At 49.8% G+C, this 27,354-nt stretch overlaps 1 protein-coding gene across 5 annotated transcripts in view; it reads left to right on the forward strand.

The window, feature by feature from the left end:
* The window catches only part of xpnpep3 (X-prolyl aminopeptidase 3, mitochondrial), a 65,123-nt gene that overhangs the window by 18,340 nt on the left and 19,429 nt on the right, over positions 1–27,354 (forward strand). For 4 of the 5 annotated variants that reach the window (XM_070861635.1, XM_070861638.1, XM_070861639.1 and 1 more), the window contains exons 4-7: positions 7,962–8,164; positions 17,725–17,787; positions 19,615–19,728; positions 26,101–26,186. In XM_070861635.1, coding sequence (XP_070717736.1) covers positions 7,962–8,164; positions 17,725–17,787; positions 19,615–19,728; positions 26,101–26,186 — 466 coding nt within the window. The remainder of the gene's footprint in view (positions 1–7,961; positions 8,165–17,724; positions 17,788–19,614; positions 19,729–26,100; positions 26,187–27,354) is intronic. The other variant, XM_070861636.1, reaches the window with a different exon arrangement.

Consider the following 27,354-nt stretch of genomic DNA (forward strand, 5'->3'; position numbering starts at 1 on the left):
GGGGGATCGGAGGGGGAGAGAGAGGGGATCAGAGGCAAGAGAGGGAATTGGGGAGGGGACAGAGAGGATTGGAGGGGAGGGTAAAGAGCTCGGAGAGCAACATGGGAACGTGATCCAGATGAGCAGACAAATCACATTCCCCCAACCTCACCCCTCCCTTCCCCCTCCCCATTTATACTGCACCATCGTGTCCTCCACCTCTCCCCCCACACCCGCACCACGCTCTCCCTCTCCACTCCCTAGACCCGGCTGATTTCTCTGAAAGCTTGGTGCGTGTGTGGCAAGTGACATCATTGGATTGGACGAAATCCAGAAGGCACAACACTGTCGCTGTTCACTTCGTACCCAATAAACCTGTCAACAATCCATGGCCCACACACAATGCCCTATCTACGGAATGGGACGGTGGGGGGGGGAAGCCAGGAAGTTGTTGGGGGGGAAGGGTAGGTGCAGACCTAAACATGGGTCAATACTATGTCTCACAAGCACGGCAGCATCTATCAATACTGGACAGACTTGGCACCAGAGAGGTGATGTTATAGAGTTTGGAAGATAGTTAATGGAAAAGGTTAATCTGGAATATCACAACTGTAGGACAAAAGGACATGGGTTAAAGTAGTAATAGGTACTCAGGACAAATCTCTGATGGTGGCAGAACAAGTTGATAAAGCTGTTAAAAAAGTACACGGGTTCCTTGGCTTTATAAATAGTGGTGTAGAGTACAACTACTAGGAAGTTATGCTACACCTTCACATATCACTGGTTAGACCTCAGCTGGAGTATTGTGTTCGGTTCTGGGTTCCTTTAGGAAGGATGTCAAGGCCTTGGAGAAGGTGCAAAGGAGATTTACTAGAAGGGTGCCAGGGACGAGGGACTTCAGTGACATGGAGAGACTGAAGAAACTGGGGTTGTTCTCCTTAGAGCAGAGACGGTTAAGGGGAGATTTAATGGAGGTGTTCAGAATTAAATGGGGTTACGATAGAGTAGATCGGGAGAAACTGCTTCCCCTGGTAAGAGGGTCGGTAACTAGAGAGCACAGATTTAAGATAGTGATAAAAAAAGCCAGGCGATAAAGATGAGGAGAAAATGTTATAGTGCAGTGTTTGAAAGGGCGGTGGAAGCAGATTGGATAGTAACTTTCAAAAGGGAATTGGATGAATACTTGAAAGGGAAAAATTTGTAGAGTTACGGGGAAAGAGCGGGGGAGTGGGACTAATTGGATCGCTCATTCAAAGAGCCGGCACAGGCATGATGGGCCGAATGGCCTCCTCCTGTGCCCCACCCCGCGCCCAACTGAGACGGCACGCAGCCAAGCTGCTTCCCCCGCGACAGGTACTAATGGGATTAACTCTCCTGCAGCAAAGGAGACAAGCAGCCGGCAGCCGCTGTGTGCAATCCCCATGTGCTAGGGTCAGGAGAGGAATCCTGCAGGAATGTTGGGTACGGGCTCATCCCCTGCTGACTTTTAGGACACTGGGTCGGAGCAGCAGTGGGGTGCATTGCCTCACAGCCTGCATTACCATACGCTTCTAGTTTGGTTTTGAGTTGATTAAAACCTACGGGGCCGAAATTCCCCCCCTCCTTAATGGGGCGGTCGTCTTGGATAAATCTTGCCACTGGACCAAGTCCTAGCTCTGTCAAGCCCGTGTGGTGGCTGGTGTGCAACAGTCACCATGTTAAAAAAATCCACGCACAGGCATCTTCCACCCTTCAACATGTAGTCCGGGACCTGGAATATTAGGTCCTTCATTGAAACATCTGTGAACTCATCCTCGATACGAGGGACCGCCTATGGTGATGATGATGGGGCGGTAAGACCTTACCGATTGGGGGCAGGTGGATGGGCCGACCCATCAGAAAATGCCCCCAGGCCGGGAGCAGCGGAAACGGGTTATGCACCACCTGTGTTCCCGCCCAGTCGAGCACGCGCCGACCCCTTACCGCCCGGCGGAAACCCCTTTCTGCCCCACGGTACGGAGCTGCCACCACCACTTGGTGCCCCCCCCCAACAGCTTTGCGCGGCGGGAAGCTGCCAGTGGATGGGAGGCGCGTCCACCCTTAAAGGGGAGGGCGCTCCGCCGCGGCCGCCATTTTATCTCATTTGTCGGCCGACTCTGAAGCTCCTGATCCACTTCCGCCTGCAGCCGCGTTAAATACCGCCCCAACAACATCACAAAAGGAAAAGAGGGCCAAATCCCTCTACTCTCCGGCCCATGGACTGGGGACAGTCCTGTGAAACGCCTCTGTTGCTCGAATGGCAATTTCGCTAGTCGTGTGACTAATAGTTGCTTGCGACGGTTCTTGAGTTAAATACCAAATGACACACTAGACAGTGGCGGTACCGTTAATGTTCGTTTAATCCAGAAGAAGTACAAGACTCACCACTTATACTTTATAGTTATCCAATAGGTCCCTGGATGATCAGTTCGTCCTAACACTGTTCCGTCAAGGGTCTCTTCCCCGGTGCCTACTTCTGCCGAGTGTTACTCCTAGGTCTTCGCTATGGACTGTCCGAACCTGTCTATCTTTATACCTTCCTTTTCAGGCCTAACTAGTTGAGTTAGTGCCAGTAAGTCTGAGGTGATCAGGGTCTTTCCTGCTGAAATTGACAGTGCATACTCGGTCTTTATGTTGGGGGAAATTGGCTCCACTTTGGCTGCCCAGACCGGTGACCTTATGGCCAGTACTTCCACATTCCTCCCTTTGATCAATCATCATATATAATATATATATATATAATGATTTGATTACATTAGAGTTTTGGCTTCGATATGGGGTCCTCTTTGTACTTGTCCTCTTCTTTCGATATTGCTAATATTTTCGTTTCCAATTCTCATAGGTCTCAACGGGTGAGTGTAGAAGCTTGGTTTGGGTATCGGGCAAATTTGTGTTCCGTAATGGTTGGTCCTTTTGGTGGTGGTGAAACAATCAGTCCCATTTCCCAAATAGGCACTCCTGCCAAATGTTTGGGCCTTCACATTCAACATGGTCAGAGTACAGTTCTTGGCGGTGCTGGTCTTGGAACCACACGTTGCAGTGTTTGTGCAGCTGGCATCTATCTGGAGGTCAGACTCTGAATTTGGGTATTATTGATCCAGGTGGGGACTCTACCCTCTTTGGTTTCCTGCAGATTTTCCCGTAATTATTCTCTCATCCAGTTTCCATAACTTGCGCCTGAGTTTGGTTCTCTGCTTTCTTGGCAACATTGATTAATTGGTTGATAGTCTGAGCGTGACTTTCCAATATGGTGACCATTCTTTTCCCCAGCTTACTGTCATTTTTTCCCTGCTCCTGTTACCTGTCTCTGATTGTTATTTAAACTATTTAAAACCCGCTTTATTTGTCCAGTCAATCCCTTTATCGTAGCGTTCAGATTAGTAATATCTAAGGTATTGACTGTGGCCACTCCTGCCCCATAAGCTGTACCTATGTCATTTGCAATGCGTCTTTTCTGCCTACTCTTACTTTCCGTCTTATTAGGTCCTATTTCTTGGCTCAACAGTAGTGAAGTCAGGTCCTGATACAATTTCCTTAAATTATCCGGGCACCAGTTGGGCAACTGAATATTACTTATGTTAAGTGCAGCAGGTATCAACTCATACTGTACATTGTCATCAAATTACAGTAATACACAAAACAAACACACAAAACACACAAATGTTCTGATTCCACCCTGTAGGATAATAAAACACAGTATCGTTGCTCTCCTTCGGAGTAGGTCTTCTCAACCTCCTTGAGCCCGGGGAAGAGCCAGGCAAAGGTATTGGAGGGTTTCTAGTCCACACGACTGTGTTCCTTTCTCTCTCTGGGAACCGTCGTCCCCGCTTCCTTCTCCTGGCCCGGGGGAGGGGGGGGGGGGGTGGCGGTGACTCAAGGTGTGAGACTCATAGCTTCGAAACTCCGTGACAAACCGTCTGTCGGACTTGGTGCCGTCTCATCGTGGGGGGGGCACGGGCTTTGTCAGGTGTCCCTGGGGCGGGTACCTGGTCATCTTCTCAATCATTACCTTCTTCTTTGGTGGCTTCCTCTGAACTACTTGCGGCCTCTCCCAAATTCCCACAGTTGTAACACTCTTGGGATTGCGACAAACACGCATGCTAATGCATGATACCACTCATACCAATAGCTTACACATTACAATCGTTCTCTCATGCATAGTAGCAGTAAAACCCATCCACATGCTTTTAACTTTACCATTCACACTGAAACATCAGAGGTGTTTAGTCCAGCTTCCCTCCACCCGTACCCATGTCCGGGGGCTGTCTGATATGCATGCACTCATCTCTTTTGGACTGTGGGTTTGGGGTTTTCCGGGTACTCTCTCCATGCACTAGTCATGCACCTAATGATCCATGCTTCTGTGTGGGTCTCATCAGAGGCTTCAAAATGCTTTACCGATGCTTTACCATGAGCATTGGCTTGGGAACATAAGGTTTTCCGCCACTGTGAACTTAGGGCGTCTGTCCAGGTTGTTCTTTCTAAACCTGCCCCAAAGACGGTTTTAAATACAATCTTCCAGCGTAGGCGACAGGGTGTTCCTGGTCTCCCTGTTTAAATTGGGCCATTTTATCTACTGGGTTTTTACTATCTACTCCAGCGGCTGCCTCCACGGCTACCCACATGTCAATTCGAGTGCCTGTGCCTTGCTGTTGTTCTCCGGGGAGAGCTCCGAAAATAATGGGCCCCACCCTTCGGGGTATAAATTTAACCGTCTCCACTTCGTCTAAACCACCCGTTAATGCGGTCTGGTCTACAGCTGCACTTCATACGTGGTAGTTCTTCCCGTCGAACAGGGTCACTTCCTTAGCTAAATCCTTCAACTGGATTATGGAGAAGGGGGTTACGTATGTGGAGGGTGCATTGGCATCTGCTCCAGGAGTACGGGTAGTAGTTACAGGGTGCATGGGGATAGGATCGCTCCTCGGGGGTCCTGGGTATGGTGGTGGGTCATGGCCAGGTGTCTGTGGGGGTGGACGATACTCCCAGCGGTCTGTACCTGAGCTACAATCACCGCCGCAGGGGTCACATTTACATGTCCCTCCCTGGTTCTCCCTATTTTGTCGGAGCACTTGGGGGCCGTTTTCCCCAAAACCATGCATAACACCCTTTTGTATGATCAGTTGGCTTTCTAATTCTTTGATAGTTTTATTGTACTGAGTATGGTTTTCCCTATCGGTTATGTGAGCCGCTTGAAGAAATCTAAGGCCGGCTGCTAATTCACGACCTTTATTTTCCGATTTTGCTTGCTATTATTTGCGATAGTCATACTAGAGGCCAGAAGATTGAACAAATACTTTGGTTCTGTCTTCGCTAAGGAAGACACGAATAACCTCCCGAAAATACAAGGGGACTGAGGGTCTAGCGAGAAGGAGGAACTGAGGGAAATCCATATTAGTCAGGAAATGGTGTTAGGGAAATTGATGGGATTGAAGGCCGATAAATCCCCAGGGTCTGATAGTCTGCATCCCAGAGTACTTAAGGAAGTGGCCATAGAAATAGTAGATGCATTGGTGGTCATTTTCCAACATTCCATGGACTCTGGATCAGTTCCTATGGATTGGAGGGTAGCTAATGTAACACCACTTTTTAAAAAAGGAGGGAGAGAGAAAACACGGAATTATAGACCGGTTAGCCTGACATCGGTAGTGGGGCAAATGCTGGAATCAATTATTAAAGATGTAATAGCAGCGCATTTGGAAAGCAGAAACAGGATCGGTCCAAGTCAGCATGGATTTATGAAAGGGAAATCATGCTTGACAAATCTTCCAGAGTTTTTTTGAGGATGTAACTAGTAGAACGGATAAGGCAGAACCAATGGATATGGTGTATTTGGACTTTTTAAAAGGCTTTTGACAAGGTCTCACACAAGAGATTAGTGTGCAAAATTAAGGCGCACAGTATTGGGGGGTGATGTATTGATGTGGATAAAGAACTGGTTGGCAGACAGGAAGCAAAGAGTAGGAATAAATGGGTCCTTTTCAGAATGGTAGGTAGTGACTAGTGGGGTACCGCAAGGTTCAGTGCTGAGGCCCCAGCTATTTACAATATATATTAATGATTTAGACGAAGGAATTGAATGTAATATCTTCAAGTTTGCAGACGACACTAAGCTGGGTGGCAGTGTGAGCTGCGAGGAGGATGCTAAGAGACTGCAGGGTGACTTGGACAGGTTAGGTGAATGGGCAAATGCATGGCAGATGCAGTATAATGTGGATAAGTGTGAGATTATCCACTTTGGTGGCAAAAACAGGAGGCAGATTATTATCTGAATGGTGACAGATTAGTAAAAGGGGAGGTGCAATGAGACCTGGGTGTCATGGTACATCAGTCATTGAAAGTAGGCATGCAGGTACAGCAGGCAGTAAAGAAAGCAAATGGCATGTTGGCCTTCATAGCGAGGGGATTTGAGTATAGGAGCAGGGAGGTCTTGCTGCAGTTGTACAGGGCCTTGGTGAGGCCTCACCTTGAGTATTGTGTGCAGTTTTGGTCTCCTAATCTGAGGAAGGACGTTCTTGCTATTGAGGGAGTGCAGCGAAGGTTCACCAGACTGATTCCCGGGATGGCAGGACTGACATATGAAGAAAGACTGGATTGACTAGGCTTATATTCACTGGAATTTAGAAGAATTAGAGGGGACCTCATAGAAACATACAAAATTCTGACGGGATTGGACAGGTTGGATGCAGGAAGAATGTTCCCAATGTTGGGGAAGTCCAGAACCAGGGGTCACAGTCTAAGGATAAGGGGTAAGCCATTTAGGACCGAGATGAGGAGAAACTTTTTTCACCCAGAGAATTGTGAACCTGTGGAATTCTCTACCACAGAAAGTTGTTGAGTCCAGTTCGTTAGATATATTCAAAAGGGAGTTAGATGTGGCCCTTATGGCTAAAGGGACCAGTGGGTATGGAGAGAAAGCAGGAGTGGGGTACTGAAGTTGCATGATCAGCCATGATCTTATTGAATGGTGGTGCAGGCTCGAAGGGCCGAATGGCCTGCTCCTGCACCTATTTTCTATGTTTCTATGTATGGAGTTTTTTTATCGTTTTGGAGAGTCTCAATTTGATTGGCTTGCTCCGCCAATTTCAGCCTCAATTCCTTAACTTTGTCAATTTTCCTACATCTGTCTGACGTCCTGATTTTTCGTGCTCTCATTGGTTTTGTGACGTTTTGTTGAGGTCTCTCTGCTGAAGTAATTCTGCATAACATGCTGCCAGTAAGACACATTTAGACTCTCTCCTTTTCTTTTCCTTTTTAGTTTTGTCGAAGAATGAGTCTCCTCCGGGAAATCTGGGTGAGCTCATTGTTTCAAGCCATCCCCTGAACTGGTTAAACTGCTATTCCCACGACTGGGAGATTCCACCTTTTCCTGCCATTTCTCCTATGTCTTTCCTATAGGTTTAACTCAGAATCGTCCCATCTGGGTCGCCACTGTTGCTCAAACGGCAATTTCGCTAGTCGTGTGACTAGTAGCTGCCTGCAGCGGTTGTTGAGTTAAATACCAAATGACACACTAGACAATGGCGGTACGATACAGAAGAAGTACTAGACTCACCACTTATACTTTATAGATACCCAATAGGTCCCTGGATGATCAGTCCGTCCTAACTCTGTTCCGTCAAGGGTCTCTTCCCTGGTGCCTACTTCTGCCGAGTGTTACTCCTAGGTCCTCGCTATGGACTGTCCGAACCTGTCTATCTTTGTACCCTCCTTTTCATGCCTAACTAGTCGAGTTAGTGCCAGTAAGTCTGAGGTGATCAGGGTCTTTCCTGCTGAAATTGACAGTGCATACTCGGTCTTTATGTTGGGGGAAATTGGCTCCGCTTACCGCTGACCTTATGGCCAGTACTTCCACAGCCTCGGGATGTTTTTGCTTCATTAAAGGCGCTATGTAGATGCAAGTTGTTGTTGTACTGCACTGACCAAAGAATTGCCCCTGTCTCCCCTTTCCCTTTCTGACACAGATGAAGGGTGCACGGTGTGGTACGACAGCGAGGCAGTGGTCCACCCAGGGTTACACTCGGAGTACATGCAGCCGCTTGTAGACATCAAGGCCCAGAGCGAGAGGGCAGTCCAGCCGGTTCGGACCCTTGTCCAACATCTGCGACTCCTCAAGTCAGACTCGGAAATCGGACTTATGAAGATGGCTGCGAAGATCACCTCAGAGGTAGGTCATCCCAGAGTGCACTGAGGAACAGGGACCACAGTGATGGTATTTTTGTTGCAGGGCGGATGAATCTCATTCTATTTTTTCCAGTTTTCCTCGTTTCCACTTGCGGGTGAGACCTGAACCAGGGGCCATAAATACAAGTTAGTCACTGATAAATCCAGCAGAGAATTCAGAAGAAACTTCTTCACCCGGAGAAAGAAAGAAAAAAAGGACTTATATTTACGTAGCGCCTTTCACGGCCACAAAACGCTTTTGAATGAAGTACGTTTTGTAGTGTAGTAATGTAGAGCGGTGACAATATGGAACTCGCTACCACAAGAGATAATTAAGGCGAATTGCTTTTAATGGGAAGCTAGATTAACACATGAGGGAGAAAAGGACGGGATAGAATGTTGATGGGGTGAGATGAGGGAGAGTGGGGAGGAGACTCATGTGGAGCATAAACGCCACCATGGACCAGTTGGGCCGAATGGCCTGTTCCTGAGCTGTAAATCCTGTGGAATAAAGCTTTCTCTTGTGAAGGAACCAGTCTCCAGCACAGACCTTCGGGTCCTGGCAGCTTCCCCCATTACCTCACCCAAGCGGATATTATTACTGTGTGACGATAGGTAATAAGTGTGGGCAGCGAGCACCCCGACCCTGTCATCAGCTGCCACCTCCAAAAGAGCCCTTTCCAGCAATCTGGAGCAGCAACCCTAACTGATTTTCCCTGTCCTAATACAGAGCCACTGAATTGCTTGTCAGCCGTGGCTCAGTTGGAAGCATTCTCACCTCGGAGTCAGAAGGTTGTGGGTTCAAGTCCCACTCCAGGAACTTGAGCACTAGAATCTAGACTGACACTCCCAGTGCAATGCTGAGGGAGCGCTGCACTGTCGGAGGTGCCGTCTTTCGGATGAGATGTTAAACCGAGGCCCCAGAGGAAGTAAAAGATCCCCTGGCACTATTTTGAAGAAGAGCAGGGGTAGTTCTCCCCAGTGCCCTGGCCAATATTTATCCCTCAATCAACGTCACTAAAGCAGATTATCTGGTTATTATCACATTGCTGTTTGAGGGAGCTTGCTGTGTGCTGATTGACTGCTGCGTTTTCTACATTACTACAGTGACTGCACTTCAAAAGCACGGCACTGGCTGTAAAGCGCTTTGGGACGTCCTGAGGTCATGAAGGATGCCATATAAATGCAACTCTTTCTTGCTTTAATTGTAACGGCCCTACCATCATCGCCATTAACTCGCCAGAGTCTGACAATTGAGACTTGGATTGTCCTGGTCTCTGTGGATCAGTTTCACAATAGTGAACTAATCACAGAGGTGCTCTATGAACATCATTAGCAAGCCTGCCGATTGCTGTAAAAGGTACTCCTTTTGCTCAGACAACTGCCCGACTGCGAAGCCCAGTATATCGGCCACGCCACTGTAAAAAGCTCACTCGCATAATAACGTACACTTGTTAAGTTACAGCAATAGCCAGCGTGCCTGGTGCACTGCAGACTGGGAGATCCAAGTTTGCTTTGAGTCTCAGCAGACTACCCCATCATCATCGGCAGTCCCTCGAAATCGAGGAAGACTTGCTTCCACTCTAAAAGTGAGTTCTCAGGTGACTGAACAGTCCACTACGGGAATTACAGTCTCTGTCACAGGTGGGACAGACAGTGGTTGGAGGAAAGGGTGGGTGGGGAGTCTGGTTTGCCGCACGCTCCTTCTGCTGCCTGCGCTTGGTTTCTGCACGCTCTTGGCGACGAGACTCGAGGTGCTCAGCGCCCTCGCGGATGCACTTCCTCCACTTAGGGCGGTCTGTGGCCAGGACTCCCAGGTGTCAGTGGGGATGTTGCACTTTATCAGGGAGGCTTCGAGGGTGTCTTTGAAATGTTTTCGCTGTCCACCTGGGGCTCGCTTGCCGTGTAGGAGTTCTGAGTAGAGCGCTTGCTTTGGGAGTCTTGTGTCAGGCATGCGAGCAATGTGGCCCGCCCAGCGGAGCTGGTCGAGTGTGGTCAGTGCTTCGATGCTGGGGATGTTGGCCTGAACGAGAACACTGACATTGGTGTGTCTGTCCTCCCAGGGGATTTGCAGGATCTTACGGCGGTATTGTTGGTGGTATTTCTTCAGCGATTTGAGGTGTCTACTGTACATGGTCCATGTCTCTGAGTCATACAGGAGGGTATCACTACAGCCCTGTAGACCATAAGCTTGGTGCCAGATTTGAGGGCCTGATCTTCAAACACTCTCTTCCTCAGGTGTTCGAAACATGAAAACATAGAAAATAGGTGCAGGAGTAGGCCATTTGGCCCTTCGAGCCTGCACCACCATTCAATAAGATCATGGCTGATCGCTCACTTCAGTACCCCTTTCTTGCTTTCTCTCCATACCCCTTGATCCCTTTAGCCGTAAGGGCCATATCTAAGTCCCTCTTGACTATATCCAACTGGCATCAACAATTCTCTGCGGTAGAGAATTCCACAGGTTAACAACTCTCTGGGTGAAGAAGTTTCTCCTCATCTCAGTCCTAAATGGCTTACCCCTTATCCTTAGACTGCGTCCCCTGGTTCTGGACTTCCCCAAAAGAGGGAATATTCTTCCTGCATCTAACCTGTCCAGTCCCGTCAGAATTTTATATGTTTCTATGAGATCCCCTTTCATCCTTCTAAACTCAAGTGAATATAGGCCCAGTCGATCCAGTTTCTCCTCATATGTCAGTCCTGCCATCCCGGGAATCAGTCTGGTGAACCTTTGCTACACTCCCTCAATAGCAAGAACGTCCTTCCTCAGATTAGGAGACCAAAACTGAACACACTATTCCAGGTGAGGTCTCACCAAGGCCTTGTACAACTGCAGTAAGACCTCCCTGCTTCTATACTCAAATCACCTAGCTATGAAGGCCAACATGCCATTTGCCTTCTTCACCGCCTGCTGTATCTGCATGCCAACTTTCAATGACTGATGTACCATGACACCCAGGTCTCGTTGCACCTCTCCTTTTCCTAATCTGCCGCCATTCAGATAATATTCTGCCTTCGTGTTTTTGCCACCAAAGTGGATAACCTCACATTTATCCACATTATACTGCATCTGCTATGCATTTGCCCACTCACCTAACCTGTCCAAATCACCCTGAAGCCTTTTAGCGTCCTCCTCACAGCTCACACCGCCACCCAGCTTAGTGTCATCTGCAAACTTGGAGATATTACACTCAATTCCTTCATCTAAATCATTGATGTATATTGTAAATAGCTGGGGTCCCAGCATTGAGCCCTGCGGCACCCCACTAATCACTGCCTGCCATTCTGAAAAGAACCCGTTTATCCCGACTCTCTGCTTCCTGTGCCAACCAGTTCTCTATCCATGTCAGTACATTACCCCCAATACAACGGGCCCAAGTTTCCACATGATTCGCGCCTGATTTTTAGGAGCAACTGGTGGAGAACGGACTATTTTAGAAATCGCAATTCTCCACATTTTTTTTTCTGCAGTTCTAGTCAGGTAGAACAGTTCTAGTTTAGAACAGAATTTTTTCTTCAAAAGGGGGCGTGTCCAGCCACTGACGCCTGATTTGAAAGTTTCCACAGTGAAAATGTACTCCAAACTAAAGTAGAATAGAGCCAGTGAAGATTTTTGTAGAACTGAAAAAACCTGTTCAACACATTAAAAAATCAGGCGCAGGTTACAAATTAGGCGTCCAGAACGAGGTGGGGGGAGGAGGGGGGGGAAGGGAACTCATTAAATTCGACAATAAATCCTTATTTATACTTATACAAATATTATACAAATAAATTCAACCTGAATAAACATTTATAAGCCAAGAAAAGATTAAATAAACCATCTTCCTACCTGTGTGAAAGTGCTTCAGCCAGGGAGAATTCTGCAGCCGTTCGTGCCGCTGAGCGGGAGGGAGAGAGAGAGAGAGAGAGAGAGAGAGGGGGAGGAGGGAGAGAGAGAGAGAGAGAGAGGGGAGGAAGGGAGGGAGGGAGGGAGGGAGAGAGAGAGAGAGAGAGAGAGGGGGGGAGGAGGGAGAGAGAGAGAGAGAGAGAGAGAGAGGGGGGGAGGAGGGAGAGAGAGAGAGAGAGAGAGAGAGGGGAGGAAGGGAGGGAGGGAGAGAGAGAGAGAGAGAGAGAGAGAGAGGGGAGGGGAGGGAAGGGAGAGAGAGAGAGGGGAGGGAGGGAGGGAGAGAGAGAGAGAAAGAGAGAGGGAGGGAGAGGGAGGGAGGGGGAGAGAGAGAGGAGAGGAGAGAGAGAGAGAGAGTGAGGGAGGGACGGAAGGAGGGAGCGGGGGGGGGGGAAGAGACAGAGAGCGGGGGGGGGGGAGAGAGAGAGAGAGAGAGAGAGGGGGGGGGTGGGTCGGGGCAGTCGGGGGGGGGGAAGCGGGTCTCGGGTCGGGGCGGGGGGGGGAAGCGGGTGTCGGGTCGGGTCGGGGGGGGGGGCGGGTGTCGGGGCGGGGGGGGGAAGCGGGTCTCGGGGCGGGGGGGGGAAGCGGGTGTCGGGTCGGGTCGGGGGGGGGGGCGGGTGTCGGGGCGGGGGGGGGAAGCGGGTCTCGGGTCGGGGCGGGGGGGGGAAGCGGGTGTCGGGTCGGGTCGGGGGGGGGGGCGGGTGTCGGGGCGGGGGGGGTAGCGGGTCTCGGGTTGGGGCGGGGGGGGGAGCGGATGTCGGGTCGGGTCTGGTCGGCGGGGGGTGGGGGGGAGCGAATGTCGGGTCTGGTCGTGGGGGGGGGAGCAGGAGCTGGCCGTGGGAGGAACCTTATTCACGCAGCCCCAGTGAGGCCATTCAGCCAGGGCTAGGGGCTGCGTGCTTCGGGCCCCTCCCACACAGTTCGGCGCCTGGAGCTACTGCACTTGCGTGCCCACTGTAGCGTGCATGTGCAGAGGTCCCGGCATTGTTTTCAGCACAGGGACCTGGCTCCGCCCCCCCACAGCTCGTGCTGGCTGCGCTGAGGGCCAGAGGACCTGTAAGTAGGTGCAGAATACCGAGGATTTTTTTAGGCGCGAAAAACGAGCGCCCAGCTCGGAAGGGCGCCCGTTTTTTTTCTTGTGGAAACTTGGGCCCAACGTGCTTTAATTTTGCACACCAATCTCTTGTGTGGGACCTTGTCAAAATCCTTTTGAAAGTCCAAATACACCACATCCACTGGTTCTCCCTTGTCCATTCTACTAGTTACTTCCTCAAAAAATTCTAGAAGATTTGTCAAGCATGATTTCCCTTTCATAAATCCATGCTGACTCGGACCGATCCTGTCACTGCTTTTCAAATGCGCTGCTATTTCATCTTTAATAATTGATTCCAACATTTTCTCCACTACTGATGTCAAGCTAACCGGTCTATAATTACCTATTTTCTCTCTCCCTCCTTTTTTAAAAAGTGGTGTTACATTAGCTACTCTCCAGTCCATAGGAATTGATCCAGAGTCGATAGACTGTTGGAAAATGATCACCAATGCATCCACTATTTCTAGGGCCACTTCCTTAAGTACTCTGGGATGCAGACTTTCAGGCCCCGGGGATTTATTGGCCTTCAATCCCATCAATTTCCCTAACGCAATTTCCCGCCTAATAAGGATTTCCTTCAGTTCCTCCTTCTCTCTAGACCCTCGGTCCCCTAGTATTTCCGGAAGGTTATTTGTATCTTCCTTCGTGAAGACAGAACCAAAGTATTTGTTCAACTGGCATTTCTTTGTTCCTCATTATAAATTCACCTGAATCTGACTGCAAGGGACCTACGTTTGTCTTCACTAATCTTTTTCTCTTCACATATCTATAGAAGCTTTTGCAGTCAGTTTTTATGTTTCCAGCAAGCTTCCTCTCATACTCTATTTTCCCCTTCCTAATTAAACCCTTTGTCCTCCTCTGCTGAATTTTAAGTTTCTCCCAGTCCTCAGGTTTGCTGCTTTTTCTGGCCAATTTATATGCCTCTTCCTTGGATTTAACACTATCCTTAATTTCCCTTGTTACCCACGGTTGAGCCACCTTCCCCGTAATATTTTTACTCCAGACAGGGATGTACAATTGTTGAAGTTCATCCATGTGATCTTTAAATGTTTGCCATTGCCTATCCACTGTCAACCCTTTAAGTATCATTTGCCAGTCTATTCTAGCCAATTCACGTCTCATACCTTTCCTTAAGTTCAGGATCCTAGTCTCTGAATTAACTGTGTCACTCTCCGTCTTAATAAAGAATCCTACCATATTATGGTCACTCTTCCCCAAGGGGCCTCACACAACAAGATTGTTAATTAGTCCTTTCTTATTACACATCACCCAGTTTAGGATGGCCAGCCCTTTAGTTGGTTCCTCGACATATTGGTCTCGAAAGCCATCCCTAATACACTCCAGGAAATCCTCCTCCACCGTATTGCTACCAGTTTGGTTAGCCCAATCTATATGTAGATTAAAGTCGCCCATGATAACTGCTGTACGTTTATTGCACGCCTCCCTAATTTCTCGTTTGATGCTGTTCCCAACCTAACTACTACTGTTTGGTGGTGCACTGGAGGCGGTGTTGAACCTCGTCGCCGATGTCTGCCCTTGCCGATAGTAGGCTCCCGAATATAATAGGCCACCCCACCAACGAATAGCGAGTTCCACGTATCGCTCCAGGCAGAATTGTAAGTCCAGGTGAGGATGCTCCGCGACAAGAGACTCAATGGGGTAGAAATCAGCGGCACGAACTGTGCACAGGGAACGATCCCAGCACCAGAACAGGTAGGCCCGGGGCCTGATTGAAACTGGGCCGCAGACCTCATCTAAATTAGACTTGTGAGCCGCTGATGCCTGCTGGGTGTGCCACAGCAGCTCGTCAGCGAAGAGGACATCAATCGAGGTTATGTTACCGGACAAGTATTCCAGAGGCCTGGACTAAGGATCCGGAGACATGAGTTCCAATCCCACCATGGCAGCTGGGGAATTTAAATTCAATTCAAGAAATCTGGAATAAAAAGCTAGTATCAGTCATGGTGACCAAGAGATTAATGTGCAAAGTTAAAGCACATGGGATTGGGGGTAGTGTGCTGACGTGGATTGAGAACTGGTTGGCAGACAGGAAGCAAAGAGTAGGAGTAAATGGGTACTTTTCAGAATGGCAGGCACTGACTAGTGGGGTACCGCAAGGTTCTGTGCTGGGGCCCCAGCTGTTTACATTGTACATTAATGATTTAGATGAGGGGATTAAATGTAGTATCTCCAAATTTGCGGATGACACTAAGTTGGGTGGCAGTGTGAGCTGCGAAGAGGATGCTATGAGGCTGCAGAGTGACTTGGATAGGTTAGGTGAGTGGGCAAATGCATGACAGATGAAGTATAATGTGGATAAATGTGAGGTTATCCACTTTGGTGGTAAAAACAGAGAGACAGACTATTATCTGAATGGTGACAGATTAGGAAAAGGGGAGGTGCAACGAGACCTGGGTGTCATGGTACATCAGTCATTGAAGGTTGGCATGCAGGTACAGCAGGCGGTTAAGAAAGCAAATGGCATGTTGGCCTTCATAGTGAGGGGATTTGAATACAGGGACAGGGAGGTGTTGCTACAGTTGTACAGGGCCTTGGTGAGGCCACACCTGGAGTATTGTGTACAGTTTTGGTCTCCTAACTTGAGGAAGGACATTCTTGCTATTGAGGGAGTGCAGCGAAGATTCACCAGACTGATTCCCTGGATGGCGGGACTGACCTATCTAGAAAGACTGGATCAACTGGGCTTGTATTCACTGGAGTTCAGAAGAATGAGAGGGGACCTCATAGAAACGTTTAAAATTCTGACGGGTTTAGACGGGTTAGATGCAGGAAGAATGTTCCCAATGTTGGGGAAGTCCAGAACCAGGGGTCACAGTCTAAGGATAAGGGGTATGCCATTTAGGACCGAGATGAGGAGAAACTTCTTCACCCAGAGAGTGGTGAACCTGTGGAATTCTCTACCACAGAAAGTTGTTGAGGCCAATTCACTAAATATATTCAAAAAGGAGTTAGATGTATTCCTTACTACTAGGGGGATCAAGGGGTATGGTGAGAAAGCAGGAAGGGGGTACTGAAGTTGCATGTTCAGCCATGAACTCATTGAAAGGTGGTGCAGGCTCGAAGGGCCGAATGGCCTACTCCTGCACCCATTTTCTATGTTTCAATGAAACTGCCGGATTGTCGTAAAAACCCATCCGGTTCACTGATGTCCTTGAATTCCAGAGCTTAGGGCCTAGGCAACAGAAGGCACGGCCGCCAATGGTTGAGCGATTATAATCAGGGATGTTCAAGAGGGCAGAATTAGAGGAGCGCAGACATCTCGGGAGATTGTGGGGCTGGAGGAGAAACTCGGCTGCCTGGGTCCTAACCCGCAACAAGTCCCGCTCACCCATCACCCCTGTGCTCGCTGACCTACATTGGCTCCCAGTTGAGTAATGCCTCGATTTCAAAATTCTCATCCTTGTTTACAAATCCCTCCATGGCCTCGCCCCTCCCTATCTCTGTAATCTCCTCCAGCTCCACAATCCCCCAAGATGTCTGCGCTCCTCTAATTCTGCCCTCTTGAACATCCCTGATTATAATCGCTCAACCATTGGCGGCCGTGCCTTCTGTTGCCTAGGCCCTAAGCTCTGGAATTCCCTCCCTAAATCTCTCCCCCTCTCTACCTCTTTCCTCCTTTACGACTCTCCTTAAAACCTACATCTTTGGCCAAGCTTTTGGTCATCTGCCGTAATTTCTTCTTATGTGGCTCGGTGTCAAATTTATTTGTTTTGTCTTATAACACTGCTGTGAAGCGCCTTGGGACGTTTTACTACATTAAAGGCGGTATATAAATACACGTCGTTGTTTCGGCAAATAAATCTGTCGCCCTTACCTGATCTAGCCTATATGTGACTCCAGATCCACAGCAATGTGGTTGACTGTTACCTGCCCTCTAAAATGGCCTAGCGAGCCATTCAGGCGATTCACCACCACCTTCTCAAGGGCAATTAGGGATGGGCAATAAATGCCAGCGATGCCCACATCCCGTGAATGAACATCAAAAAAATCTCCTTCGGTGAGGGGGAGAGGGCTGAATGGGGGGGCCGACAGCAGCCTTCGGGACTGCAGTGCAGCAGCAACGGCATAAGAATTATTTAAGAAACGTACATTTTTGGCGGTCGGTCCATTTAAGAATCAGTTCGGCCGAATGTAGAACTGGTTGTCCTGAACGTTGCAGGGCAGCCCAATTTCGGGCGGTGGGATCCTAAAACAGGCGTCACGCCTCTCGTTAACGGATGCAAGGGGCCTAATGTCCGTTTTAGGCGACTGTCGGGAACGCCTGAAAAAAATGCGGCCCACAAATTTAGCAAAGGGTCCAATGGGCCTGTGCGGATCGAGCGAATGCCATCCCGCTGCTAAATGGATGTGCTTTGCTCCAGAGAAAATGGGCGCAATGCGTAGCAGTTCCTACCCCGATGAGTCTGAAAGCTGCGTGTGCTTCCCCCAATGCCTCTCCGAGTAAATACATTGCACACTGTGGCCCTGGGGCTGAGGTTGTTCCGTCACTGCGGCTGTTTTCAGTCTGTAGTTTGTAAAGTTCCCAGATTCCCAAAGAGCTGATTCAAGGCTGGCCATTTATTTTCAGGCATTCGTCAGCACGATAGTTTCCTCCACGGCTCCGGTTGACGAGTCCTATCTTTACGCAAAGGTAAGCAGCAAAGTTTCTTTGTGGATATTTTTATGAGCCGCAGCAGCCAGGTGCACACAGAGCAGGTATACCGATGAGTAGGCATGGGATAGAATAGGACATAAAAACAGAAAATGCTGGCAAACACTGAGCATCTGTGGAGAGCGAAACGGAGTTAACGTTTCAGGTCGATGGCCTTTCATCCGAGCTGGAAGATGTTAGAGATGAAGGGTTGGATTTTAGTCTTTTCTGTTTTCAGGGCGATAGCAGGAAAGTTTGCGGCCGGGAATAGTTTGCGCTTTAGAAGGTAAGTTTGGGCATCTGGTCCCTGCATCAGGGGGCGCAGCGCTAATGGAGGCGTTGTACACCTCTCGAGGCACAAGGATGGGAACCTCCCAAGCTAAAGAGCCAGGCCGGGAGCGCTCTGAGAGAGGCCTGGGGCGGGGGGGAACCTTAAAAAACCCCACAACAACATTACCCATGCCACTGCAGCACAAATCGCACAAAAAATTCAAACAAAAAACACTCGCACTTTTGTCGTATTTTACCTCCTTCACCGCCGCCGGCATGGTTGGACCACTCTGATTTCCCAAGCGGTCATTGCGGACGCAGTTCCAGGCGGGCGGGAGCTAGGTTCACTAGGTTGATTCCGGGGATGAGGGGGTTGACTTATGAGCAAAGGTTGAGGAGGTTGGGCCTCTACTCATTGGAATTCAGAAGAATGAGAGACGATCTTATCGAAACGTATCAGATTATGAGGGGGCTTGACAAGGTGGATGCAGAGAGGATGTTTCCACTGATGGGGGAGACTAGAACTAGGGGACATAATCTTAGAATAAGGGGCCGCCCATTTAAAACTGAGATGAGGAGGAATTTCTTCTCTCAGAGGGTTGTAAATCTGTGGAATTCGCTGCCCCAGAGAGCTGTGGAGGCTGGGTCATTGAATATATTTAAGACAAAGATAGACAGTTTTATGAGCGATGAGGGAATAAAGGGATTGTGGGGAGCGGGCGGGGAAGTGGAGCTGAGTCTATGATCGGATCAGCCATGATCGTATTGAATGGCGGAGCAGGCTCGAGGGGCCGAATGGCCGACTCCTGCTCCTATTTCTGATGTTCTTATGAGCTCAAACTCGCACCGGTGTCGCAACCAGGGGCGTTGCACACCCAGCGCAGCTCTTCCCGGCAGCGCTGCTCCACACCACCGCAGAACCCGACACGAGGATCGCGGCAGGGTGCTGGAGACCTGAACGTCGCCTTTCGCACCGCTCTGGCGCGAAACCCGGAATGCAAAGGACCGGAAAATCCAGCCCGAATAGTTTTTTAAGCCAGTACCGGGCCGGGGTTAGGATAGGACAATGTGCGCCGTGTCTTGATTTCCACAAAGTGAGGCGCAGCTAAACAAAGGGCTAGACCAGCAAATGGACACAAATAGCTGAGGGGTAAATGAAGTGGGCGATTTAGTGAATGGACGCAAAAAAGTGAGACTCAGTGACGTAGTGAGTCAGGGTACTGGAGTCGTGACCTGAACTCCTTAGATATGTTCCTGCCTTGAAATATGCTCCTCTGTTGTGTTTTGTGGGTGCCTGTATATGTATTGTGGAGTATTTGAATCTTCACTGTCGGAGTTCCATTAAAAGGGAAGGCATGCTCCCACAGCTCTGTCACGTGGCTCTTAATAAGGGTGTTACAGACTTTTGTCTCACGGTAATTGCATGCTGTCTGTGTATCATACTTAAGTACGGGGTTAAAACCCTGAAACCTGCTTGGTTTCTGTATAAGGTAGATTAAGTGCAATGGAGAGTGGTCTTTCCTAACCCGTGGCTTCCGCAATATTTTGACATTGCAGTTTGACTTTGAGTGCCGGGCTCGTGGAGCAGACCTCCTGGCCTACCCTCCAGTCATAGCTGGCGGCAATCGTTCCAATACCCTGCACTACGTGAAAAATAACCAGATGATTAAGGTAAGGGTGTAGTCAACCCTTTATTAAATACAGCTACACGACGGTGAAGGCGAGGGTTTCTGCACTCCGTTCCTTGATCCATGGGGACATATTGAGGAATTTCTGGTGAATTCTGATGGCTGACAGCTCTCGAGCGAGCTCCTTTGCTCTGCAACTTTAACCTTCGCTCTAACTTGGGTTTTCCAGTGTCCATTCGACTGCACACTTTGGCTGATGCTCTGGACCCGAGCCCATCTCTCCTGTTTCCCTTTTTTCTTCTTTTCACTTTACGCTCCTTAAAACCTACCCCCTTGACTTAGCTTTTGGTCACCCGACCTAATATCGCCTTATGTGGCTCGATGTCAAATTTTGTTTGATAATCGCCCCTGTGAAACGCCTTGGGACGTTTTACTATGTTAAAGGCGCCACATCAGCGCAAGTTGTTGTTGTAAGCTGCTGGTCTCGATCACCTGCCAGAGCTTCTCTTTCCCTCCCACACCATTACCTCTATCCTTGGCCCCTTTCTATTTATCATCTACTTGCTGCCCCTTGGCAACATCAGCCGAAAACATTTCCGTTTCCACATGTACGCTGACGACACCCAGCTCGACCTCACCACCACTTCCCTCGACCTCTCCGCTGTCTCTAAATTGTCAGACTGCTTGTCTGACATCCAGCTCTGATGAGCAGAAATTTCCTCCAATTGGCTATTGGTCTCTGCCACAAACTGCGTTCCTGAGCCACTGACCCCGAGATGAGCTTCCGACCCCATATCCGATCTGTCACCAAGACTGCCTACTTCCACCTCCGTAACATCGCCCGTCTCCACCTCTGCCTCAGCTCATCTGCTGCTGAAGCCCTCATCCATGCCTTTGTTACCTCTCGACTTGACTATTCCAATGTACTCCTGGCCGGCTTCCCAACTGCGCCCTCCGTAAACTGGAGCTCTTCCAAAACTCTGCTGCCCCGTGTCCTAACTCACACCAAGTCCCGCTCATCCATCACCCCTTGTGCTCGTTGCCCGTGTCCTAACTCGCACCCAGTCTCACTCACCCATCACCCCTGTGCTCGCTGCCCGTGTCCTAACTCGCACCCAGTCTCACTCACCCATCACCCCTGTGCTCGCTGCCCATGTCCTAACTCACACCGAGTCCCACTCACCCATCACCCCCTGTGCTCGCTGCCCATGTCCTAACTCACACCAAGTCCCACTCACCCATCACCCCCTGTGCTCGTTGCCCATGTCCTAACTCGCACCCAGTCTCACTCACCCATCACCCCTGTGCTCGCTGCCTGTGTCCTAACTCGCACCAAGTCCCGCTCACCCATCACCCCTGTGCTCGCTGCCTGTGTCCTAACTCGTACCGAGTCTCACTCACCCATCACCCCTGTGCTCGCTGCCCGTGTCCTAACTCGCACCCAGTCTCACTCACCCATCACCCCTGTGCTCGCTGCCCATGTCCTAACTCACACCGAGTCCCACTCACCCATCACCCCCTGTGCTCGCTGCCCATGTCCTAACTCACACCAAGTCCCACTCACCCATCACCCCCTGTGCTCGTTGCCCATGTCCTAACTCGCACCCAGTCTCACTCACCCATCACCCCTGTGCTCGCTGCCTGTGTCCTAACTCGCACCAAGTCCCGCTCACCCATCACCCCTGTGCTCGCTGCCTGTGTCCTAACTCGTACCGAGTCTCACTCACCCATCACCCCTGTGCTCGCTGCCTGTGTCCTAACTCGTACCGAGTCTCACTCACCCATCACCCCTGTGCTCGCTGCCCATGTCCTAACTCACACCGAGTCCCACTCACCCATCACCCCTGTGCTCGCTGCCTGTGTCCTAACTCGCACCCAGTCTCACTCACCCATCACCCCTGTGCTCGCTGCCTGTGTCCTAACTCGTACCCAGTCTCACTCACCCATCACCCCTGTGCTCGCTGCCCATGTCCTAACTCACACCGAGTCCCACTCACCCATCACCCCCTGTGCTCGCTGCCCATGTCCTAACTCGTACCGAGTCTCACTCACCCATCACCCCTGTGCTCGCTGCCCATGTCCTAACTCACACCGAGTCCCACTCACCCATCACCCCTGTGCTCGCTGCCTGTGTCCTAACTCGCACCGAGTCCCGCTCACCCATCACCCCTGTGCTCGCTGCCTGTGTCCTAACTCGTACCGAGTCCCACTCACCCATCACCCCTGTGCTCGTTGCCCGTGTCCTAACTCGCACCGAGTCCCGCTCACCTATCACCCCTGTGCTCGCTGCCTATGTCCTAACTCACAACAAGTCCCACTCACCCATCACCCCTGTGCTCGCTGCCTGTGTCCTAACTCACAACAAGTCCCACTCACCCATCACCCCTGTGCTCGCTGCCCATGTCCTAACTCACAACAAGTCCCACTCACCCATCACCCCTGTGCTCGCTGCCCATGTCCTAACTCGCACAGAGTCCCGCTCACCCATCACCCCTCTGCTCGCTGACCTACACTGGCTCCCGGTCCAGTAACGTCTCAATTTTAAAATTCCCATCCTTATTTGCAAATCCCTACGTGGCCTCGCCCCCCCCTCCCTATCTCTGTAACCTCCTCAGCTGAACCCTATATCTCTGTCTCATTCCTCAAGGAACTGAGACACAGAGACCTGGCGCTGAGTTAGCTGATCTGAGTTGGGTGGCAGTAGTACGGCAGCATTTGGCCTCAGCATTAGGGAGGGATCATCATCATAGGCAGGCCCTCATATCGTGGATGATGCTGTCAGGATTCCTGCTACTCAACAGCCATGGTGGAAGTGCACACACATGTGGCCATTGGGTGAAGACAGGACCGGGCTTAGTGTGATTTCCCTGCGATCGAACACTTACTGCCGAGGTACATGCATTACAGGTACAGTTCCACTGGGCAGACCACATTGTTCGCATGCCTGACATGAGATGCCCAAAGCAAGTGCTCTACTCGGAACTCCTCCATGGCAAACGAGCCAAAGGTGGGCAGAGGAAACGTTTCAAGGACACCCTCAAAGCCTCCCTGATAAAGTGCAACATCCTCATCGACACCTGGGAGTCCCTGGCCAGAGACCGCCCTAAGTGGAGGAAGTGCATCTGGGAGGGCGCTGAGCACCTCGAGTCTTGTCGCCGAGAGCATGCAGAAACCAAGCGCAGGCAGCGGAAGGAGTGTGTGACAAACCCACCCACCCTTCAACGACTGTCTGCCCCACCTGTGACAGAGACTGTAATTCCCGTATTGGACTGTTCAGTCACCTGAGAACTCACTTTTAGAGTGGAAGCAAGTTTTCCTCGATTCTGCGGGACTGCCTATGATGATGACAGGCATTAAAAAAAAAGACCACTTCGACAAGGTGCCAGAGGAAGCCCAGTGCCTCTGTACCTGAGCAAAGAGTCAACCCTCTCGGAAGAGGGGAGGAGGAGGGAGACTAGCTGTAGGTGAGCAGTCTGAATTTAGTTCCTAATGGGAATAGGAGTAGAACTGCGGGTAATTGGGAGTCTCACTCAGAGAGGAATAAATCTGGGCGACGTGCAAAGCACAAATGTTTGATGGTAAAGCAGGGAGTGCTTTGCACTTGGGGTACGTGTGCGCTGTTTGTGGGAGTCTCCCCCTCCTCAGTGCTGACACCCACACCTGCAGAAAGTCACCCAGCGAAAACGCGGCAGCCAATTTGCGCACAGCAAGCTCCCACAAACAGCACTGTGATAATGACCAGAAAATCTGTTGCTAATGACGTTGATTGAGGGATAAATATTGGCCGGGACACCGGGGAGAACTCCCCTGCTCTTCTTCGAAATAGTGCCATGGGATCTTTTACATCCACCTGAGAGAGCAGACGGTTTAACGTCTCATCCGAAAGCCGGCACCCCCGACAGTGCAGCACTCCCCCAGCACTGCACTGGGAGCGTCAGCCTGGATTTATGTGCTCAAGGCCCTGGAGTGGGACTTGAACCCACAACCGTCTGACTCAGAGGCAACCCACTGAGCCATGGCCGACACTGTTCGGAAAAGGGAGCTTCACCTTTTTAGTAGCGTGGTATGACAGAGTATCAGTGTGCTTTCCCCATGGTGGCGGGGTGTGGTTTTGCAAAGCACAGTTCCTCACACACAGAATTACCCCTCGCAGCCAACCTTGGTCAATCTATCATGGATCGTGGCGGGGTTGTAAATGTCCGATCTCTCTCCTACCTCTTGCCTCTAATCTATCTTTCCCACCATCACATAGAAACATAGAAAATAGGTACAGGAGCAGGCCATTCGGCCCTTCGAGCCTGCACCACCATTCAGTATGATCATGGCTGATCATGCAACTTCAGCACCCCATTCCTGCTTTCTCTCCATACCCTTTGATCCCTTTAGCTGTAAGGGCCACATCTAACTCCCTCTTGAATATATCTAACGAACTGGCCTCAACAACTCTCTGTGGTAGAGAATTCCACCGGTTCACAATTCTCTGAGCCAACCTTTGGCTTGGCTCAACTCATTTTATCAATACTACTGTGATCATTGCTTCAAACCTGCATCCCACAGGCTCTGGACAATCAGCAGCATTTGGACAAAGTATAATAGTTGGTGTTGGACATTTCTGCAGCCTGTTTGTGCTGTTGTACTTGTCATAGAGAATTAAGAACAGGAGTAGGCCATTCAGACCCTCGAGCCTGTTCAGATTCAAATCCCTCCATGGCCTCGCCCCTCCTTATTTCTGTAACCTCCACCAGCCCTACAATCCCTCGCTATCTCTGAGCTTCTCCAATTCTGGCCTCTTGCACTTTCCCGAATTTAATCGCACAACATTGGTGGCCATGCCTTTAGCCTCCTGGGCCCCACGCTCTTGAATTCCCTCCTTAAGCCTCTCAAAGTCTCCTCCTTTAAGAGGTTCATTAAATCTTCCCTCATTAACCAAGCTTTTGGTCACTGGTCCAAATATCTCATGTTGCTCGGTGTCAAACTTTGTTTGCTTGCAAACTCTCCTGTGATGCGTTTTGGGATGTTTTACTACATTAAAGACACTATATAATTGCCAGTATTGCCGTTATATATGACACTAAGCTGGGTGGCAGGGCGAGCTGTGAGGAGGATGCTAAGAGGCTGCAGGGTGCCTCGGACAGGCTAGGTGAGTGGACAAATGCATGGCAGATACAGTATAATGTGGATAACTGTGAGATTATCCACTTTGGTGGCAAAAACAGGAAGGCAGATTATTATCTGAATGGTGACAGATTAGTAAAAGGGGAAGTGCAACGAGACCTGGGTGTCATAGTATATCAGTCATTGAAGGTAGGCATGCAGGTACAGCAGGCAGTAAAGAAAGCAAATGGCATGCTGGCCTTCATAGCGAGAGGGTGAGTATAGGAGCAGGGAGGTCTTACTGCAGGTGTACAGGGCCTTAGTAAGGCCACACCTTGAATATTGTATACAGTTTTGGTCTCCTAATCTGAGGAAGGACATTCTTGCTATTGAAGGAGTGCAGCGAAGATTCACCAGACTGATTTCCGGGATGTTAGGACTGACATATGATGAAAGACTAGATCGGCTAGGCTTATACTCACTGGAATTTAGAAGAATGAGAGGGGATCTCATAGAAACAAAGAAAATTCTGACGGGACTGGACAAGTTAGATGCAGAAAGAATGTTCCTGATGTTGGGGAAGTCCAGAACCAGGGGACACAGTCTAAGGATAAGGGGTAAGCCATATAGGACCAGAGAGTTGTGAACCTGTGGAATTCTCTACCACAGAAAGTTGTTGAGGCCAGTTCGTTGGACATATTCAAAAGGGAGTTAGATGTGGCCCTTACAGCTAAATGGATCAGGGGGTATGGAGAGAAGGCAGGGGTGGGGTACTGAGGTTGCATGATCAGCCATGATCATATTGAATGGCGGTGCAGGCTCGAAGGGCCGAATGGCCTACTCCTGCACCTATTTTCTACGTTTCTATGTTATGATTATGAGGACAGGTTGCGAGGATTAGACTTGTATTTCATTGAGTTTAGAAGATTAAGGGGTGATCTAATTGAGATGTTTCGTATGGTTAAAGGAGTTGATAGGGTAGATAGAGAGAAACTATTTCCTCTGGTGGGGGAGCCAAGAACAAGGGGGCACAACCTTAAAATTAGAACCATGCCGCTCAGGGGTGATGTCAGGAAACACTTCTTCACACAAAGGGTAGTGGAATCTGGAACTCTCTCCCCCAAAAAGCTGTTGCAGTTGGAGGGTCAATTGAACATTTCAAAATTGAGATTGATAGATTTTTGTTGGGCCAGGGTATTAAGGTTTACAGAACCAAGATGGAGTCAAGATGCAGATCTAACCAAATGGCGGAACAGACTCAAGGGGCTGAATGGCCTCCTCCTGTTCCTATATTAACCCACTTATTTCACTCTTTTACCAGGATGGGGAGATGGTCTTATTGGATGGAGGGTGTGAGTGTTCCGGCTACGTTAGTGATGTCACCCGGGTCTGGCCCATCAATGGAAGGTGAGACAGAGTTCAGACTCGCCCCCAGAACAAATGTTTTTTTTATAATTTCCACCGGTTTGTTCCCCCACTTTATGAAGGGATCACCTCACCCTAGGTCTGGTTGAGTGAGCCCCAGCCATCCTCTGCTAACCTGCCCAGGTAGCAATTTCCCGCCTTATCCTGGACACTGAGCAGCAACAGAGTATTCAACCACAGGGGCTTCAGTACCGATTCAGAACCTGCCTACACCCAACATCATAGAATCATAGAAATTTACAGCACGGAAGGAGGCCATTTCGGCCCATCGTGTCCGTGTTTTGCACCCAATGAAGTACTTTTTGAAGTGTGGTCACTGTTGTAATGTGGGAAACGCAGCAGCCAGTTTGCGCACAGCAAGCTCCCACAAACAGGCATGTGATAATGACCAGATAATGGCCTGGAAATTACAGGGCCTATGAGGGCGTGGGCACAGCGTACGCTGTCGTAAGTGCCCGCAAGTTCCGGGTTTCTGCATGCCAGGCGCATGTTCAAAAACCCGGAACTTGCGATCTGTCACGTTTCACTTACGCATCGTCCCCATCTACAAATTCACTTTCGCTGGCCTAATGTTGGGCCCAACTACTGCCCCGTGAATACCCACTAAACCTTTGTGCCTGGTTAAAAACAGGCAGAGGGCCTTCTTTTACCAGCGTATTCAATGTAAAAATAAACCTTTTTAAATGATTTAACCATTCACTTACATTTAAAATTAGTGTAGGTTATTTTAGTCCCGTTTAAAAATGTTTAAATTTATTTTCAATAAATAATTTTTGTTTTAAATATTTAATTATCATCATCATCATAAGCAGTCCCTCGGAATCGAGGAGGACTTGCTTCCACTCCTGAGGTGAGAACAGTCCAATACGAGAGCCACAGACTCTGCCACAGTTGGGACAGACAGTGGTTGAGGGAAGGGGTGGGTGGGACTGGTTTGCCGCACGCTCCTTCCGCTGCCTGCTCTTGATTTCTGCACGCTCTCGGCGTTGAGACTCGAGGTGCTCAGCGCCCTCGCGGATGCACTTCCTCCACTTAGGGCGGTCTTCAGCCAGGGACTCCCAGGTGTCAGTGGGGATGTTCCACTTTATCAGGGAGGCTTTGAGGGTGTCCTTGTAGCGTTTCCGCTGCACACCTTTGGCTCGTTTGCCAT

The sequence above is a fragment of the Pristiophorus japonicus genome, chromosome 19 (genome assembly GCF_044704955.1).
Source record: "Pristiophorus japonicus isolate sPriJap1 chromosome 19, sPriJap1.hap1, whole genome shotgun sequence".
Lineage (NCBI taxonomy): Eukaryota > Metazoa > Chordata > Chondrichthyes > Pristiophoridae > Pristiophorus > Pristiophorus japonicus.